This window comes from Cyprinodon tularosa, unplaced genomic scaffold (genome assembly GCF_016077235.1).
Source record: "Cyprinodon tularosa strain WSP-4 unplaced genomic scaffold, ASM1607723v1 ctg31, whole genome shotgun sequence".
NCBI classification, from domain to species: Eukaryota; Metazoa; Chordata; class Actinopteri; order Cyprinodontiformes; family Cyprinodontidae; genus Cyprinodon; species Cyprinodon tularosa.
In genome coordinates this window covers 1,803,742-1,825,031 of record NW_024039019.1, presented here as the reverse complement: position 1 = coordinate 1,825,031, position 21,290 = coordinate 1,803,742, and the positions used below count along the sequence as shown (strand labels likewise).

Below are 21,290 nucleotides of genomic sequence, written 5' to 3'. Positions count from 1 at the left end.
GCCAATAGCTTTAACATCCAACTTATGTAAAATAATGGAGAGAATGATAAATGAAAGATTAATATATTATATTGAAAAGAAGGGACTTATATCATCTTATCAAAGTGGTTTTAGAAGAGGTAGAGGTACAATGGATCCAGTTTTGTGTTTAGAGCATGAAATTAGAAAGGCACAGGTGAATAAAGAAAGTGTTGTGGCAGTATTTTTTGACATTGAGAGAGCATATGACATGATGTGGAGGGAAGGGTTATTAATTAAAATTAGAAGAATGGGTATAAATGGTCATATGTTTCGATGGATTAAAAATTTTCTAGAAGATCGAAGAATACAAGTGAGGATAGGGGAGGATTATTCTGAGAGTTGGAAAATTGAAAATGGAACACCACAGGGAAGTATAGTAAGTCCGTTATTATTTTCAGTGATAGTTAATGATATGTTTAAAGAAATAGAGGGTGGAATGGGATTCTCATTATTTGCAGATGATGGAGCAATGTGGAAAAGAGGAAGAAATTTTGAATTTATTGTAAAGAAACTTCAGGAAGCAATTTCAGTTGTAGAAAAATGGTCATATAAATGGGGTTTTAAATTCTCAGTAGAGAAAACTAAAATAATGTTTTTTACAAGGAAAAGAATTGATGAAAAAACTATCTTAAAATTATATGGTCAGGATTTGGAAAGAGTCAAACAATTTAAATTTCTCGGGATGTGGTTTGATGAAAGAATGACATGGGGTGTACACATTAAGAATATAATCGATAAATGTAGGAAGGTAATAAATATAATGAGGTGTTTAGTTGGAACAGAGTGGGGAGCTGATAGAAAATCATTAAAAGCTATTTATACTGGGTTAATCAGGTCCGTCCTTGACTATGGATGTATAGTGTATAACTCAGCAGCAGATACAAACCTCCATAAGTTAAATAGCCTTCAACATCAGGCTTTAAGAATATGTACAGGCGCTTTTAGAACTTCTTCAACAGCAGCATTACAGGTTGAAATGGGAGAAATGCCACTTAAAATTAGAAGAGATCAATTATCTTTAAACTACTGGTCAAATTTACAGGGACAAAGGAAGGATCATCCAACATTAGAGGTGCTTAAACCTGGATGGGAAAAGGAAAAGAAACAATTAAAGAGCTTTGGATGGGTAATAAACACTAAAGTTAATGAAATTAATTTAAATCAGTTAGCTATATGTCAGACAGTTCCAATAACAGCAATTCCACCTTGGATACTTCCTGATGCTAAAGTTGATCTCTCATTATTAGAAAAGAAGGAAAAAGATAAATATCATATTATGAATAAATTTATAGTACAAGAACACTTAAATAACTATTATAATTATATACAAATATATACAGATGCATCAAAAAATACAGCTAATAGGGTAGGGATAGCATTCATTATACCACAGTTTCATATTAATGTTGGAAAAAGGATTAGTGATGGAGTTTCAGTATATACCGGTGAAATGCTAGCTTTGCTTTTAGCAGTTCAATGGGTGGAAGAGGTAAGACCATTAAAATCTATCATTTGCTCAGATTCCAGTTCGTCATTAATCAGTTTGCAAAATAATCAGTCAGTCAGTAGACCAGATATATTACTTGAAATACAACAAACACTTTACAGAATAAATATGATGGGGCTAGTGGTACATTTTGTGTGGGTTCCGGCACATAACGAGATAAAAGGAAATGAAAGGGCAGACAGGATGGCTAAGGAGAGTACCAATAAGTTAAGGGTAGACATTAATGTTAGTTTTGGTATAACAGAAATAAAGGGTATAATTAAACAAAAAGCAAAAGAGAGGTGGCAAAAGTTATGGAATGAAGAAAAGAAAGGAAGGTGGCTTTATAAAATACAAAAGAGAATTGGACCAATGAGAAGATCAGAAAGGAACAGGAGAGAAGAGATTATTATTTCTCGACTTAGAATAGGACACACTGGATTGAACAGATCGTTATTTTTGATAGGGAAACATCAGACAGGGAAATGTGACTGGGGAAGATGAGACTGTGGAACATGTCATTTTAAATTGTAGTAAATATTCGATACAGAGAAACAGGTTAATAAGGAAACTTAGTGACATGAAAATGAAACTTGACATTGTAGATTTATTGCAGAAAGAATCAGGAAGCAGAGGATATCGGGTTATATTTGAATTTTTGAAACAGATTAGGTTGTATAATAGGATATAGTTTTTTTTTTTTTTTTTTTTTTTTTTTTTTTCTCTGCCATGTAGTCCACACTCCATACCAGTTGGTGGCGGTAATGCTCACCTAACGTTTTTTGCCAACCGCCAATAAAACTCAATAAGAAGAAGAAGAAGAAGAACGCATCATCTCTGCCACCAATCACCGGATGCTGGATGTGGCACCTGCCTGCCTCCTACTGAGCGGTATAAACTACTGCTGTACCTTTCTCCACCGTCATTTAGCTCATTTGTTGTCAAACGGTTTGGTTATTATTCACATATACACCGTTTCCTTTAAGAGTAAAGAGTTACAACGGTTCACATATTCAATTTGACTAACTTGTGAAATGTAATATCATGCTAGCATAAGTAGCTTTAATTTGTTACAGGTAACTTTTGATTAATTATAAGAAAACTTCAAAACTGCTTCGTAAAAATGTTAAATAAGAATTTATAATACTAGTAAACACTGACCAAAACTAGTTATATTTCATATGTTCTGTTTGTTTCTTCTAGTTCTGCTAATAATCCCAACTGTTAACAGAAACTGCTACAAGTTTTAGCCCCAAAATGTGGCAACAGGAACAGCAGGGGGAGCGACCAGCCACAGGTTTGTCTAAGATGTTTTTAATTAAATAGCCTACTATTCTTTTTTGTAGCTGTAATAGATTTAAGTTAATCCTTTTTTTCTTGTGTTACTGAATCAGAAATAGTAATATTTCTGTTGTTAAGATTGTTTAATATTAAATATTGGAGATTATACAACAAATTAAAAAGGGACCTGCTATATTTTTCACTTTGCTTGTAATCATACATAAAAGACACACTTATTGTAAATGATTATGGAATAAACGTGGTAAAGGTTTACACCCCATCACTAAACTGAACTCTGATACCACTGGTTAATATAACCAATCAGATTTGTCATCATTTTGATTTCTCTAAAAATGTCAAGGTAAGTGTGACACAATTCAAGATGTTAAAGAGTAAAAAAAAAAAAAAAACAATATTTTTGAATCTAGTTATTTCTATTAGCAAATGACACTAATTCACAACTTATTATCAGCATCTTCTGTTTTCCTAACAAGACTGGAGTTGGCTTCGGATTCATAAACTATGATTTTGGATAAATAAATGTTTGGTTACTGACCTGCAAAACCTTCTGATCAAAATCAGCAGCTATCTTCAGAGTCCTCCATCTGAAAGTGTCATAAACTTATTTTAGTTTAGTAAACCAGGTTGTTTAGCATTTTTTCCCTGTTATAAAGATAAGGAGACAGCCTACCTGTTGAAAATTGATTATTTATTGTTTACAAAAGGCCCTAGTCACTTAAGATTAATCCATTAATTTTCTTACGGTATGGGTTTTTGTTTTAGTGTGAACGGAGGGAGTGTCTGCTTTGTTTTTCTACAATTCAGCTCTGATCATTTTAACTCCTCCGAAAAATTATTTGTCAGTCAATCACATTCTTGACGTAAAACCTTTCTTGAAATGAAAAAAAAAAGTAGCTTTAAATTAGAAGAAAAGTTAAGAATGCATCTATGATCTAACCTTTAAAATGAACAAAAAGCTTATTCAATATGAAAAATTTCTCCATGTTCAAAGGTAGGGGTAACACCTTTTTTCTTGCTGCTAAAGCGGTTGAACAGGGATAAATGGCGGTTGACTTTAAATATATAATTCAGGTTATTTATACAGTGACAATTCACAACAAGTGTCATCTTAAGGTACTTTACAGAGTCAGTTCCATCAAATCTTACAGAATGCTCAAAAAGTTAATTCAAAGATTAAATTAAGTCAGTGAGTTGCAGTAATCCAACTTGCTAAGCATGTAGATAGTGAAAGTGGAAATAGGAAATAGGAAGAACCCTCCAACAGAATCGGGCTGATTGTGAACAGGCATGTGCTCTGGCCTACTGGGGGTGTGACCAGACAGATATATAAAATGAACAGAACTGTCCAGAGGTATTTTCTATGTTATTTTTCTCAGTGGAGCTAGTTTAGTGGCCTCATCTAAGAGAAAGAAAACACAGCTAAGCAAGTTAGCTGTGATCCAGGATTCTAGTCTGGAGGATGACAGATGGAACCACTGAAAGACAGGACCAAATGGATCATCTATGGTAGGAGAAAATAAATTTGCCGGCTGCAGCTGTTGAAGCGGTGCCCCCTCTCTCCAGGATCGTGTCACAGCTGAACAGAATGCCAGGCTGCATTTAGCTACCATTAACAACAAGCAACAGAAAGAACAAGAAGTTAACAGTTCAGATTAATTTAGAGTGAGAAAAAGTGGTCTCTATGTCTTCCATTGGCCCAGGTGTTTAGCAGCATAACTCCAGAGATAGCCAAGGATACGCTAATCCTCTATAGCCCTAGATTTTGGTTATATTTAGGGCTGCAACTAACAATTATTTTGCTAATCAATTAGTTTGTCAATTATTTTTTTATTAATCAATTAATAATCAAATACAAAAAGTTCCTTAAAGAAGATTTTTTAATAGAATTAAACCAGGTGAAACTAAAACTTTTCCACTTGAGGAGTTCTGGATAGAGCATTATGACAGATGAAAAAGTTTTTTAATCTTGAATGCAAAATAATTTACAAAAGTTACTCCTCTAAGTGGGTTTCTCTATCACTTATCTATCAGCTATCAGCATGTTTTAGAGTCTCTATAATCTAGTTAACAATCGGTTAATAAATTACTTAACATTAATTTAGGTTATCCATCAATCATGATTAATCCGATCAATTGTTTCAGCCCTAGTTATATTTTATGTGTAAACACCCTGTAAACTACATAAGATATTCAAACTTTCAGAGGTATAAAAATGAATATATAGCAAAAGAAATAAATTGAGCATTAAAAATACTACTTGGAAAAAAGGCTACTTAATATTGAATACGGGAGGGATTGCATTTGAGCCAATGAGTCGATGCAGTCAACTGGTTTTCCTTTGATAGAAAACTTGAATTTGAATGTATGATCTGGTTGAATTGTAAAGTGCCTTGAGATGACATGTGTTGTGAATTGAAATTGAATTGAATAACTGATTATATATTTAGATTTTTTTTTATTTTACACGGAGTAGTTCATTAAACAAACTGTTGGCAAATTCTGGTTTTGTAAAGACCAAAATAGAAAATATACAACAACAAAAAAATCATAGTTATGCAGAATAAACCCTTTTCTGAATATTTTTAAAAATGATATTTAAATCCTTTTATTATTTTGTGAATAAAGTATTAATATAGATTGATATATCGAATAACTAATTATAAATCTATTATATCAGCCCTGAGTTGGAATAGCTGTTGGCCCACCAGCCGTTTGCCCAAAGGACAGCTCAGCCCTGGTGTTTCCCTCACTCGCTAAAACTGGAAGATGTTTTCACAGGAAAGGATCCTAAAATACTAAAAAAAATCTGCCTCTCCATCTTTTAGAAACTCTAGGAACAGACAGTAAACCTGGAGTCTGGTTTAGTGTTAATTATGTTCAATCAAAGAAGCTGCTTAGTGATTGTCTATGTATTTTTTTCTCCATCTAGTCTGATCTTGTCTGATGTTAGAAGCAGAAATGTTTTATATTAATGTACCCTGTAGCCTTCAGTAAAGACAGAAACCCATTATCTGAAACCATTGGAATATTATTAGTGACTTTTATCTCTGCTGTGTCCTTGAAATCCTTGAAAGATGGTGAAATTAAAAATAAATAAATACATTAATTAAAGATTATGGAAAGTAAAAAAAAAAAAAAAACTATGAAAATACTCCCTTCCTTAGAAAATCTTTAAATTTTTTAATGGGACATTTACATGGATGATTGCTGCTGTTTATTATATTAGCGTTATTGTGTTTCTTGTGCAGAGATATAAAAGCTTGAAACTAAATCTCAGACAGTAACCTTATAGCCACCTATGACCCTGTAGATAGAAAGACGCCACACTTCATTATCTGTCAATAGAAAACAACTTCACTGCTTGTGAGTCTAATAAACATGGATTACGCTGTTTAAAAATACATATGAAAAGTAATTTACTGTTGTTAGTTACTGAAAAGACAGTTAAACCTAAACTAGATAGTATTAGATTCTGTGTGACACAAGTACTTCCTAACAAATAAATACTATAGTCAGAGTGTCCCAAAATCAAACATCCTGCCTTTTGTTGAAGCTTAATGAGATTTTTAAGTAGAGTTTTTTTGTTGTGTATTTCAACTATCAATTTGAGAATACATTAAAACAATACTTTAGGCTAATACCTTCTTTTTTTATCATGAACAATTTCTTTAAATTATCTCAGATAAACAGGGTGCTATTAGACGTCTGCTAATACATCTACATTCTTTTGAAGTCCTTCAGTTTATACAGCATCACTAAACATTATGGCTGGACCATATGGCTGGAAAATGTAATCTCCAATTTTTTCTCTACAGAATTTAGTTAATTTATTTATTTTTTTGTCACTTAAGTTTTATAAAAATAAGTTTCATTGTTATCTCCCTTTTATCTCCTCTTTCTTTCCTCTTTTCTACTTTTTTCTGTTTTTCCTTTCCTGTTCTACTTACATTGCAGTGTCCATGTAAGCTGTAATACTCCCTGCATGAATTATAATAAAGCTATTTATATGCATAAATCAAGCAGAACACTATGGCGATAGCCTTACTGCTCCACTTGTGAAAGTAAAATCTGTTGGGCTCTTTCTGGCATCAAGAGAATTATTCTTATTGCCACATCGCCAGACAGGACACTGTAAAAAAAAAACAAAAAAAAACAAAACTGTTTTATAATAATAATAATAATAATAGCAATAATAACTAACTTACATACCTTAGAATTAGATTGTAAAAAAACACATTCATGTCAAATAGGCTTGTAAAATAATCAGGTTATACAACAAACATTGATAATATAACACGCTTAAAGCTAGAGGTGTTACACAATGAGCTGGTTTATCACTTATCTGTAAATTTAAAACCGAAAGCGATAAACTGATATCACACTGAGCTATGGAAGAAGTTGTTTCTTGGAAAAATCAATCAATCAATAAAACTGTCATGTTTGGGTTTTCAGACTCTGAATAGGAGCAATAACGGAGGCAATGATCAGTTAAGGGTTTTATTGAAGTTTTGTGGTGTACAGAGAGGAGTCCGGCAGGCAGGGCTGTCAGGATACCGCTGGAAGAGGTTTGGTGACAGGTGAGAAACAGTTCGGTGCAGGTAGAGGAGTGAGGGATGTGTGAGACTCACAGAGAGGAAGGCTTGGCGTCTGTTTGGGAGGATGGTGTCCAGTGGTCCAGGCTATTGGTGCAGGTCCGATTGGTGAGACCAGATGGTGGTGTCTGAGGGTGGACAGGCAGGTGAGCTCAGGCAGGAGGGCTTTTTTGGTTCTGAGGCCAGAAGCCTCACTGGTTCCTAGAGGCTGACTGAAAACGCCTCTAACGGGGGTCCAAAGCGCAGAGGTCTCTGGAGTGGTTTCTAGGCTTGGGATCCTGGATTCTAGGAGAAGGGAGCAGAGAGGACAGGGTTAGATTCAGGCAAAGCTAAGATGCTAGGCTTGGTTCTGGATCAGTTGTACCAACGCTGGAGCATTAACGAACTGACGCCCTCCTCCTGGTTCCAGCTCCTTAAAAAGGGTGGGAATCAGCCTGATGAGGAGCACCTGCCCGTCCAGCCCTGCAGAGAGAGAAAAAAAGGACAAACCCAGCCTGCACCAAGGACTGGGAGTATGACAAAAACTGATGAATTGTCCAGACAAATCCATATATTGTGTAAATAAATGCAGGCTACATGTCTGATTCACTCTTTTTCACTAATTCTCTGTAACAACTTCTATACCATTCCATTTTTTGGTTGAATACAGCATCCAGCGGTAGCAGCAGGTAAATGCTAAACGTGGTCCTGGAAAGTCCTTAAATGCTCCTTTAATTTGATTTTAAGCAAGGTGTGGGAACCCTGTGGGTGGATAGAAGTACAGAGGCTCCAGATAGGAATGTTAAACTACAACTCTGCTTTCTGTTTTACATTGTATGTTTTATTACATTGTATATATCTGTTATAACATGTTGAGTGTCTGCTTTATTGGAAGATTATTTCCTACATGTGACGTCCTGCATGATTCATACAAAATAATGACAAATCTACATGTGTGTGTATTAAAACTTGGCTTTTACACTCTCTAATTGCCCCTCTGTTGTGGTCATAGGTGTTTCCTTTGTTCTGTCTATTAGGCTACCTTCCTGTGTCACTCTTTAACCAGAGGAAGAGAAACAGGATTCCTCTGAAATCTGTTCCTGGACAAACTGAGTTCTTTCCCCCAAATGAAGCCACGGCCAGCACCAGTTCAGCTGCTCCTCTCGGCGCCTCAGGTAATCACTCTTAACCATTTGACACCAAGTGATATATGAGTTTTTAACACCTCTGCATCATCAGTGTGATTTTTTTACATTTTTTTGTCCTTGAAAAACCATCCGACACAGGTAGCGCAGAGATGATCTGTAATAAATTGCATTTAAATTCCTACTGCATCACAAATAATTACAAAGAAAATTTCCAAATAATCCTTTTTCCCATAGAATAGAATATTCAGCAAGAGTCTTAGTTTATAAAAAATATTAATTTAAGTTAAAGCCTTTCATCGTGTATCCGTCACTAGGTGGCAGCACATTCACAGAAACTGTCAGACTATCTTTAAAATGTTTTTGGAAAAGTTTAAAAAAATGTTTTATGTACCACATCTTGAAATTTTAATACTTTGCTACCTCGTACTCTATTTTACTTCAATAATTTCAATTAATACGTAGCAAGATCATGTTTAGATACTAGTGAGAGTGGGATTTACCCCTGGGATGTTCTTCTTCTCAGGTGCCTATGGATGTTACCCGGTCTCAGGTTCTTCTTCTAGTGCTCCTCAAAGCCATCAGTGGAACAGAAAAGGTTTCCCAGAGTCTGCTAAACCCCCGCAGTATGGCAGCAACAGACCTGCTCCTGGACCCTTTACAACCAGAGTCATCAAACCCATGTCACATCCCTACAAACCAGGGGCCAAGAGGTGCTCCTCACTCACTCTCTGTCCTTCACTTCTTTTATCTTTCCTTGTAAAAAAGGTTAAGGAATATTCATTTTCATAACACAATAACAAGCAAATGATCTGCATAATGTTAAAATCTTACTCATACGTTGGTTCTGTTTAATTGTTTTCATAGGATAGGATTTTACAGAATTGTCACCACTGTATATTACATTTAAAATAAAGAATCTTGCTTTTTTAATTAAACTGAATATTGTGTTTCTTCAGCTCCATGATGGACCAAACCAGCTTTAGACCCAGCCAATGGGATTCCAGCTTTGGTGATAATTCCAGACAAAGCAAAAATCAACATCCTTCCGGCAACGAGAACCAGGGAAGCAGACCAACACGGCACGCAGGACCCCCTCAGATGACTCATCAGTCGTCCCGCAAACCAACGTTCTCTGCACATCAGTTTTCCCAGCAGTCCAGACCTCTGCCTCCTCAAGAACCACCCGTCAGGCCCTCTGCTCATGCTGCACAGCAACCTCACAAGTCCTGGAAATTTACTAACAGCTTTGAGGAGCAGAAATCTAACCAAGTTGTAAAAAACAGTTCAAATCAAACTCTTAGAGCTCAACCAACCAAGAATCAGGTAGAAAGTTACATTTAACTTTTAAAATCAGTTCCTGTCATTTGTTATCGTGTAACAATGATTCTGATGAATATTTTCAGCAGGAAGCGGTTCCAGTGAAACCCGCCATGGAGCCTTCTCTCAGGATCCTGACTACAGTTATTAAAGGAATGAGACACTGGAGCCAGTTTAAAGACAAAATTCCTTGCTTTTATGAGATATTTGGTCAGGGAATTAACGTTCCTATAACTTGCATTTCCTCTGTTTACTTCATTCTTAACACCTTTAAACAAACTGGTTGTTTTTTTCCCACAGCTACTCTGGACTCTGCAGTCACACTGGGGCGCTACGGAGCCAAGAACTTTCTCCTGAGAGACGGGAAGGACGTGCTGCAGTGTGTCTTCTATGAAAATGTGAGTTCAGACTTAGACAGAGTTATTTTGTTATTTTGTATACACAAGTGTAAACAAAAATACATTTCGTTAAGAACAGCTCTCTAGACAATTTCATTTTTTTAAAGTGCAGCCTTGAAAACAGTAAAAAATACATAAAAACAGTAAAATAAACATATGACTGTATATTTACAGTTCTAATATTTCTAATTTTTTATAATAAATATAATAAAGTACTAGTAGTAAGTAGAGTTTGAAATAAAATGTAAATAAAATGCAAATATGCTAAGCTATAGTCATAGATGCTGGCTATCATGTATTTTGTTTGAACTAATGTTAAGCTGCAGATGTTTCTCTAACTATTTACCTTTTTAAAACTTTCTCAAAACTTCAGTGCATTTATATTTCACAAAGGCAGGTCCCTCTGTTCTGCATTATCCATTCAGACCACCTGGCTAACAAAAATAGACAGTAAAGATTCAGCAAAGCCGATTTTAAAATGACCCAGTTTGCTTCTTTTAATATCTGTAAAGGCAATTTATGATATTCCAGAGATTCCTTCCTTAAAAAATGATTCATTTTTTAAATGAAGTATTTTTTCTTGATAGGAAGTATATATAAGTTTTATCTATAGTCCAAAACGAAGTAGCACCTGTTTATAGAGTGGAAGGAAAACAATAGCAATCTACATCTGTAGCGTTTTGCTTTCAGCCCCTTTTACTTTGACTCCTGATTAAAATCCTGTGAAACTATGATTTTCCATGAAGGCTTTGGAGGTTTGTTAGAGAATATTGATGCCAAACAGCTCAGTGAAAACCAAGCAGCACAACAGCAGATGAGAGACAGTGTTGTAGAGATTTTTAAAGTAGAGTTAAGTAATAGAACAATTTACTTAGAAAACAGTATGGCTCAGCTGCAGAACAAGCTAAACATTGGGGCCAGGAGACCCATGATAATTCTGTAGCTTGAGTAGGAGAACGTGGTGATGGGAAAACTAGTAATCATGCACTTTGCAAATCAGACATTTATCTTTGTGTGTCAAGAAGAAATTCATTGTTAAAAGGATTTCAAATGGGGCCGGTTTGCCACAAGCAAAGCAAAAGATGCAGAGAAGTGGTCGACCTAAAACGTTCTGTGTGGCAGAAAGTCAAACTCTGAACCCACCATCCTTGAAGCACGGTAGCAGAAGTGTCATGCTGTGGGGATGCTTTCCTTCAGCTGGGATAGTTATTCTGGTGAGCAGTAAATAGATGGTGATAACGGTGAGAGGCTGAAAAGACGCAGCCTGTTTAGGACCCTGAACGCACTATTAATATGTTGAGAAACTGAGCCTGAGGTAAAGAAGAATGGGCAAACATGTCACTATTTGAATGTGCATAGATGAAACTGTTTTTTAAGGGACTGAATACCAATGGGTACCACAGTTTGCAGATTTCAATTGGTAAAATTGGCCTTTTTCCCCTAAATGTCACAATTAAGGAAACATCTTTCCATCATTATCAGTATTTTTGGCACGAAACTGTAAAATATAACTGAATGAATGTTGTTATATTTCCCTGTTTGATGCCTATCAGGAGCAGGCGCTGCCACGCCTCATCCGAGGTCAGGTCCATCGCTGCGTCGGCAACTATGACCGCAGCAGAGACGTGCTGATCTGTATGTCTGTCAGAGCCGGGCAGCTGTCAGAGCAGAGGAACGCTCTGGAAGCCGTCAAAGTCTCGGATGCAGAGATGAGAGCACAGGTCAAGATACTCAGCGAAGTCTGAGCATCAGCTGTCTTCAAAAGTTTTAGGTTTTTCTAACATTTCTGTAGCTCGTTAAAAATGTTTACCAGTTAGTTATAAGTGATGTTTGCGGTTTTTTTACCCTGAAGTGATGCTGCTTCCACAGGGTTATTTTCTGTAGCCATTGAACCACTTGTTCTAATTTACTGTTTTCATAGTTCTCTGAGAACAGATATAAAGTTCATTTAAAACTAAGTAAAGAGTAAAGCATCTTTTTTTTAAAGCCATGATTTTTCTTTATTATTACAAAGGAATGCCACAAAACAACCAGAAGAGCAATTTGGTTAAAGCTAACACAAATCAGTTTATTGAAAAAGTATAATCCAAAAAGGGGCAGTTAGGAATAATGTGATACCAACAACAGTTAGTTTATTTACAGTAAAATACCACAATGAAAAAAAGACATTTTCTCAACAAAAAAACTGTTTGTTTTTTTTACCAGTGCTGAAACTTTACACATAGCTTTCCAACAAATATGGGGATGAGTCCAGTTGGGAGGTCCAGTACATTACCAGCATTGAAATATGATTTATTTCAAAGATTTAAGCATACTTTGGAGTTATTTAACATTTAGTTTGCTAAACCCTGACTAAAAACTGAGTTTAGGCTTGATGGTCCTGGCAGTGAACCAGATCACTTTGCTGGGCCCCCCTTTGATTTAAAAGAAAAATTTCCCACCCCCCTCCAAACAATATTTTTGACAGTTTAACAAAAAAGTCAACTGCTGTAAACTACATTGCAATAAAATCCCCTTTAGATCTAATTTAAAGTTTCTTCCTGTGTTAGACAGTTCAACATTTCTATCATTTATTTTTCTGGTTACCTCACAGATTTTGCCGTTTATTTATTTAGTTTACCCCTACCATACCGTCCTATAGTTACAGCTGATCTAAAACTCATCAGCTTGTTGGTGGACCCTTTTTTACATTAAATGTTATCATGTACTAGAAACACTTTTTAAATCCTTTCTATTTCTACATGAAATTCAATAAAAACGATGCAGAGAAAGGATGTGAGCATTATCACCTCCTAATGAAGCACTTGGAGTGATTCACCTCTTTTGGATAATCTGCAGAAACGTTTCAGAGGATGATGAAAAAAAAGTGTGTTGCATTCCTCTTGGCTATTATCTTCGCTATTATCTTCATAGACGTCTTTTCCCTCCCAAACATTACTGAGATCACACTGCATGAAGTACATAAAAAAACACTTTACCACTAGGAGGAAAAATAGAGGAGAAAAACACATCACATCGCACAACAGATTCCTCTGCTTTCATTAGAGAGAGACCTGATAACTGTATGAAACTTGTCTTTGTTGCGTTAAAAGGCACAATTTGGTCAGATCACATTTAAAATCTAGATCAGTTCCACCGTTAACAGAACCCATCTTTCCATGCAGTTTTAGAAACCCTCCCTACACCTCCTGGCATTTTGCAACATTTTTATTTCCTGAATTGAAGTTTAGTATCGGGTGTTGAGGGCAGAGAACACAAGCTAACTACGTCACACGAACAAATCTGGGGAAAAGGTTGACAAAAACAAGCAGTGTCTTCAACATTTTTTTTTTTAGATTTTTTTCCTTTTATAACAACACTGCACTGAAACAAACATCTTTTTTACCTCCTCATGGGAAAGGAGGCTGGTTTTGAAATTGTCCTTTCTGCGGCGTTGACGCTGCGTCTCTGTGTCCTTTCCTTGGATTCAGTCTCTGAAAGCTGAACATTGTCCTAACTTCCATTAGTTCTCTGTCAGGCGAAAAGACAAGAAGCATCTGAAGCGAAATATCCTTCTAAGTCCTTTTTTAAAGAATTGTTTAGCACTTATCAACACAATTTATTTTAGAGACGACTCGTTTAAAGTTCAGATACGTCCGTCTGCATCCTTCAAATGTACTTAAATTCTCAAACTGTCCTTATTGCCTCTTTATCAAGCTTTCTTATACACAAAAAACTTGCACTGAACAGAAATGTCGCTGAAACCCCGGAGCCATGTAGCATCATGCTTCCATTTGGATGCAACATGTCTTCACAGAAACATAAAACCTAGTTCACATTTTAGAGGTTGGACTTTTTTATTAATTAAACATTAAAAAAAAAGAATAACTTTACAGATGCAGGAAGACGGCTTTTGGATTTTTTTTCTTCTGTATTTTCAGCTGCAGTTATGGCTGAGTGGGGCTTCCTCAGGAGCTTTTCAGGACTTTAGGTACTGATCGTACAAAGTGGTCAAGAGTTAAAGAGAGAAAAAAAAACAAGGCTGAACTATAACAGAGTGGGCAGAGGGGTGGGGGACAGCTGCTCCTTCGGTGCATATTTGGCAAAGAAGGGCAAGAAGACGGTGAGCATGACTCCAACGATAGCCAGCATGTAGCCCCAGCCGATCTGGCACTCGCCGGCGTAGTAGATGTCAGCGTCTCCGCAGAAAGATCGAACCAGTGAGGAGTTAAGGCCGAAAGGGTACACCAGCAGACCAGTAGCCATTATGAACACTGCGAAGAGAAAGGTGAAAAGGAGAGGTTAGAAAGTAAGACAAAAACTGCGAGGGAGGGTTTTAGAAAAATGAAATAGTTTTTCCACTTTGCAGAAACTCATGTGTGACAACATTAATTAGATTTCAATAGCAGCATAATGTCCATATGTTTGGATCGGCTCTCTGGACTTTTCAGAAAGCGTTTTTGTTCTTTTTCAACAATCTTTAAAAGATCTAAATACATCAAGATGTCCTATGTGTAGATTACATTTGATACATTTGTTTTATTTGTTCATTCCTTCTCATTCTTTCTCCTCTCCAGGCAGATGTTGCAGATTTGCAACAGCTAAAAGCCACTTAGCTAATTACTCCACATCCATAGTTTAAGAGCTTTTGTTACTCAGAAGTGCAACAGAAGGACTTAGTTGTGCATTTTCAACAAACAGTTTCTCTCCAGCTCACCAGATAGCACAACTGACTCACTTTCAACATGGCTGAGTCCTTGGTGTCACTGAAACAGATTTTCTAAGCACCAATGTCATATAAGTATCACTATCAATTTCCATTATTTTGAAATCAATACTACATAAGATGAATCATGAATGTTTATAGATATGATACATGCCAATTGTCTCTACTTTTGTGAGAATTTGTTTTCGAATTTTGTTATCAGATTCAATCTTCAGTGTTAATTTACCACTCCGGGACACTGTTGCAAATCTGCAACATCCCAAAATTCATTGCATGTGAAGGTCTCTCTCAAAAAAAGGTCTGAATTGTATATTACTACCCCATATGATCATTTGTCCAAATATCAGATTGTTCCTTCAACTACAACTTAATGTGAGCCTGAGAGGATTAATAATATAATGAACCAAAAAATGTATATCGTTCGGTTCAGGCCAAAATGATTCACACCCCCACCAGATTTTCAGACATTTTTACTAAACAAGACATTGCTTTCTAATAGGAGATACAATTAAAAGAAGTTTATATTTAGAAAAAAACTTTTTGTTCAGATGAATAAAAATTTATGTTGAAATGTTTTTACATTCGTCTTAGTTACTAACATAAAAATCTTTTAGCATTACACCACACAAAACCATACACAGCAAAAAATAGAAATCTAAATTAAGTCATTTTTTCTTGAATTGAGGATGCAACAGAGACACTTTGCCAGAGGAATAAAACAATTTACATTTAAAGTAAGGAAAACACAATTGAATTGTCTTATTTCAAGTGCATATTATCTAATTATCTATTTTTTTGAGTAAAATACTCATTCCATTTGGCAAATCTTATATATCTACTCAAATTAGGGGTAAATACACTTAATTTAAGATTGTTTTTTTCTTATTTCTAGATTGTTTTTGCAGTGTGGCTTTTTGCAAGTTTCCACAGATAATTTGAACCAATCAAGTTTCACGTTGCGCTCCAAGGCGTTGAGGTTGGAAGGCCTCTGTGCCATCACCCTAATCCATAGCTCACTCCAAAGAGGGATTCAATTCAAGTTGAATATAGAACTTTGAGCACTTTCCATCAAAAGAAACATGTTGATGAAATAAAAAAACCCAAAACAAAGGAAGGCTTAAGTGCACGTTTAAGTTGCCTAACCTTTTAAGACAAGCATTATGAATTTAACTTTAAAACTAACTTTGTAGATATTTGTCATAATTCATGTAGGTATTTTTTAGTTTCACTTTTTTAAGCAATCAAAAACTTATCTACAAAGACTTTCTTTTAATAATCCAGTGGTTGCAATAAAACTATATTGTTGTATCAACTATAATCCACTTGGTGGCAGTAGAGGGCTAGTTTAAATTGCTGGTAACCTCTAATGTAGATAGATCATCTGTGCTTTAACAGCCTTAATAGAGTTTTGACTCTATTTAGATTTAAAAAAATATAAACACATAATTACAAAAAATGCTTTTAAAGAACCATAGAGAAGTTGCACAAACCATTTTTATTGTTCATTTTTTTGTATTTCATAGAAGAAATGAAAACGTGTAAACTATTTTTCTAACCTGCACAGCGATTTGTTTCATCAGACATCAGCATCTGCACCCACGGACTTTTACAAACAGAGACAAGTCTGATCCTCACTGCCAGGTATTGACTCTGCTACTGATGCTCTCAGTCATTCTGAGAACTGGCTGGGTTTCCATTACATTCCTCAGCGTCAGAGTGCCTTTAGAGCTGAGGAGCTGAAGTCACAGAAAAACCATGAACTGATGGTAGATAACTCTTTAAAAAATATACACATGTATTTGAAGCCTCTATATTGATTTTTAGTTTTTTGTTCCAAAGTAGGGGATTCAAGCTTTGAGAAGCTGTATTCATGCAATAGCCGTAATGGCTTAGGTGTAAAGGATCAAATCGATGGTTTGTGAGGGCAGTAGACAGAGTTAGAAAGCTTTCCATGGGCTTTGAGAAAATAGAACAAAATAGCAATATGTTGTAGTTTGTCTCTTTAGTATACAATTCAACTTTTATTGTCATTAGATTGTCACAAGTACAAAACAACTAAATGAACTCTCTGCATTTAACCTATCCCCTTGGGGAGCAGTGGGCTGCCATTGTGCAGCACCCAGGGAGCAGTATGGGGTTAAGGGTCTTGCTCAGGAACCCAGAGCGGCAGTCCATGAGATTGGGGCTTGAACTCAGAACCTCTGGGATCCAAGCGCAATGCCCTAACCACTAGGCCCCCACTCCACTTATACCAAAGGTCCTCAGTCAGAAGTTCTTTCTCAAACGCAGCTGTACTAACTCCATTTCAATCCGAAAAACTCACACTAAGAGAAAAGACAATTAGGAGGAATTTATTGATACAATACTTTTGATACTTTTTACAATACTATTGGTACTCGGTAGGAAACATAGCATTTAATTTTGATAGATATGCATGAACAGGAGTAAAGAATAGGGCTGTGTCCCCCCAGGCCTGAAAATGGTGGTGGAGTGGAGATGGAGGAAGTTGGTCAGTCTGTAGACTGCTGGTTAGTGAGACGGTATGCTGAGCTTTATGGGGAGATCCAGTGGATTGCGTGAGCTGATTCTAGAGCTTCACTCAGGGACCTGGAAGATAGAAGTCCAGTTTGGATAACACAGGCTGAGAGAACCTGTCCATGATGAGCCAGCATGAAGTGACAGTGGAGAGGAAAAACTCCCCGTAGGGAAGTAACCTCTGGCAGAACCAGGCTCAACATGGCGGTCTTCTGCCAGACCGGTTAAGATGAGACAGGGAACGCAGTGAGATTCCAGGAGGAATTACACTCTGATGAAGCTTTAGCTATGATGGTGGAGGAGGGGCTGGAAGTGGGTTGAAACGAGGACATCTGAATGAACAGCGCAACCACCGCCTGCACACAGGAGCAGACAGTGAGGATCAGGGGCCTTTTAAGATGAACTTTGGATGCCGATTGGCTTTCGTGGAGGTGTGGTTCAAAGCTGATTGGCTGTGCTGCAGGTGGATGTAGGAAAGCAATCAGTTTCTTCAGTTGAACTTTCGCCTAGTCTCCATTTCAGAACACAAGTACAACAAATCTAGACTAGGCTAAAATTGTAGGTCCAAGTCTGAAAGATTTGTGTTTTTCACCACTCTGACCTCTAAATCCAATATGGCTGCCTTGCGTCTAACATTAGGAGGATGAATGTAGTAAAATACAGTTTCTATAACATTCAGACAATTTGTTTCTCAGTAAATCTTTCACACACACAGAAATGCCTAACATCATTGCTATAGCGACTGAGAGCACATAATGACAAAAAAGATACAGTTTTTTAGCTTGTGTAGCTAGCAGTCTTTTTGTAGCTTAGTTCTACGTTAAAATACGTTCATTGGAATTTACTCTGAGAGCCTTCCTCTTAATGTTGTGTGTAGAAATAAAAAAACAGTATTTTACTGTTGCCCTGCTAGCTCTTCATGTAGCGCCATGTCTTAGGTGCTTAAAAAAAAAAAAAAAAAAACAGGAGCGATGGCTGAAAATCTAAAGAACTTCCCACTAAAACTACTCAGACTAAAGCATGTAAAGAAATATGGTTATAAAAGGACAGATTGGACCATAATCCCCAAAAAAGAAAGGTCAACACAGCAATAAAATCAAGGAACTGTCTGCTAAGGAGAGTCATGGCCAGATGTTATCAAGTAGAGCGGATAGAGTTCAGGATGGTGTTTTAATCAGATTAGAGAGAAACAAATGTTTTCGAAAATAACTCTGGAAATCCTTGACAAAAGCACAGGGCGAAAATAAAACTGTAAAAATCCAGACCGACAAATAGAACGACTTAATCACACCTAAAAAAAAGGAAAAAACAACCAAGAGAAATAAAAAAACTAAACATCACAGTCTTCCTGTCAGGAAGAAAATACTTCATTAAAAAATACTTCATTGTCTTAATGAAGGAATCCCTGGAATATCGTAAATAACCTTTACTGATATTAAAAGAAACAAACTGGATAATTTTTTTTATATCAGCTTTGCTGCATCTTTATTGTTTATTTTTGTTACACTGCTAGCACAGGCAGTCTGAATGGATAATGCAGAACACAGCAACCTGCCTTTGTGAAAACCCTTCAATTAAGGTCAGAGAAAGCGTGACCCAGCAGCGTAGTTCCCACTGCTCAGTCTACAAACCTCATCTCTAAAGGATGGAACAAGGCCCAGTGGCCTGCTTTTAAGAGGGACGTCCAGTTCGCTGCAAGAGGCTGACATGACATGAAGATGCCAGGTGGGGGTCCGATGACTGAACAGGCTCATTGCTCGTCCCACCAGGACATCCATTTAACATGGCGAAATGAATAATGAACATCAGAGTCCGCTGACACCATGGAAGGAATGCCTGGGCTCAGGGTAGCCACAGAGAGAAGATAGCTAGTGTAAATGCAGATATGAAGTATACAAAATAAATCTATAATCCGAAGCTCTAAGTTCAGCTCTGGGAGAAGGTTGAATGTGTGCTTTAATAAGACTCCACACCAGGCATCCCCACAGTGGGTCCTCGAGGGCCGCTGTCCTGTGGGATTTAGGGGCTTCCCTGCTCAAGCACAGCTGATTTTAATCGAAAGCTGATTAACAGGCTTTTGCTCAACTGCAATCATCATAACCAGCTGTGCTAAAGTGGGAAACCTCCAAAACCTGCAGGATAGCGGCCCTCGAAGACCGACTTTACTGCTAGACACAGTATTTAAGTGCAAGATTGTGTAATATGTGAAAAGGAAAATTACATATTTACAAAATTACAGTTGTACACATAAGGTTAGACAGTCAGTTCTATTCTTTTTTTTATGAACAAATTCAACAAAATGGTACTAAATCCATGTGTGGTTTGCAGTCTCCAGTTCATATAGCCTCCATATGAACTGGGGGCTATATGAACTGTCCCAAAAGTTTGGTTGTGAGAAGTGATCAATGATATTGCAATGCTGGTATATGGATGTGTGTGGGATGGGGGAAGCAAGCAGCAGCTCCCCACTACTTTAGCTGGTTAAAAATATTCAAGCTATTATGAGGAACAGAAATACTTAACAATTTATTATCAAGCAAAAAAAAAAAAAAAAGCAGAGACATGTGGCTGTGAAATGAGCCAACAGCGTATTAACAATCAGCAGGAAGCACTGAGCTCCTTTTTTATTTTTATCCTAAAAGACCCAAAGAGCTGACGGTGTTCAAACCTCCAAGCTAACAGTTTTAACCTGAAAAAGGTATTCATGCAAAAGCTGCAAAAGCTTGTATCAATGCCTGATGAGGCAGTGGAAACTTTAAGGAATACTTAAAGGTACATAACCATGTTATTTGATATTTTTTACATTTATATATGAGTAACTCACTCTGGTTTGCATACAATTTTTTGTGTTTTACGATTAGTTCTTGCTCAATTTATTGGTAAGTAAAGCCCTTCATGTTTACTTAGAAGTAAGTTATTGGCCATGTGGCCTACTATGGCTAACAGAGTTAGAAATTCCCAGTGATGTGTGGAAAAACTAAAAAAAGTTCAGGATCAAGAGTAGAACATACAAAAAAATAGAATACATAATCATTTCAAGGGGGATAAGACCTGAACAGCGCTTGGAATACAATATATTGTTGGTGTTCACTAAAGTGGGAGCTAAACGCATTCAGATGGGGCTGAACTAAAATAATGATAGGCTCAAAAAGTACAATCTAAATAATATTATTAGGACATAACCTTATTTCATCAGGATCAAGTGGTTTTGATCATAAAATATGAGTATGAACCTTTAAGATGCATTTGTTATTGGTTGTAATTATAAGTTTTCCCTTCCTTTTTCTTTTCCTTTTTTTCCCTTTTTCTGGTAGCTGGAGATACCATTATTATATGGACTAGATAGACATTATTTAAAAGCATAAAGCTAACATTTAGTGTGGTGCTTTGAATGCATTTCTTTTATTTTGTTTCGAATGGACCATCAACATCTGGTAAAAGCAAAATATTCACTATTTTAAAGAAAACCACAGCAGGTAAGAACTAAGCTTTTGGCTACGATGATGGGAAGATTGTTTGGAGGAGTAAAGGTGAAGCTTTAAAACCTCAGACTATTTTACAAAATGCTTAGCACGGAGGTGGCTGTATTATGCTGAAGATTTACTGCAAGGTGTACTGTTGCGTTAGCCTCGAAGACGATGGCGCCCACTAGTAGCCTCGTGAGACCATCCTGATCTCGCAAGCTTTCAAGGTTTCACTCGCAGATCAGTCTGGAGACTCTCCGTTAAAGAAAATTTGGAGCCGTTCACCAAACGAACGTCCATTCAGCGTTGGCTCTGAGGCAGGTTGAGGTGTGACGCAACGAGA

The 21,290-nt window shown here is 36.6% G+C and overlaps 2 protein-coding genes across 3 annotated transcripts in view; one reads left to right on the top strand and one right to left on the bottom strand.

Moving 5' to 3' along the window:
* The first annotated feature begins 2,353 nt into the window (after positions 1-2,353).
* Positions 2,354-12,248, top strand: LOC119788117 (spermatogenesis-associated protein 22). 2 transcript variants are annotated; one of them, XM_038292272.1, is made up of 8 exons: positions 2,354-2,398; positions 2,711-2,804; positions 8,418-8,555; positions 9,052-9,238; positions 9,485-9,851; positions 9,932-10,055; positions 10,146-10,243; positions 11,797-12,248. In XM_038292272.1, exons 2-8 carry the CDS (start codon positions 2,765-2,767, stop codon positions 11,986-11,988), a joined length of 1,146 nt encoding a protein of 381 aa, XP_038148200.1. In that variant the 5' UTR covers positions 2,354-2,398; positions 2,711-2,764; the 3' UTR covers positions 11,989-12,248. The 2 variants fall into 2 exon arrangements, with proteins under 2 accessions (XP_038148200.1, XP_038148202.1); XM_038292274.1 differs by lacking the exons at positions 2,354-2,398; positions 2,711-2,804 and adding an exon at positions 4,194-4,315.
* Positions 12,249-13,834: 1,586 nt separating this feature from the next.
* LOC119788118 (transmembrane protein 211) overlaps positions 13,835-21,290 on the bottom strand; it is a 196,654-nt gene continuing 189,198 nt past the window's right edge. The window contains exon 3 of the mRNA XM_038292275.1: positions 13,835-14,496. Coding sequence (XP_038148203.1) covers positions 14,270-14,496 — 227 coding nt within the window. The 3' untranslated portion in view covers positions 13,835-14,269. The remainder of the gene's footprint in view (positions 14,497-21,290) is intronic.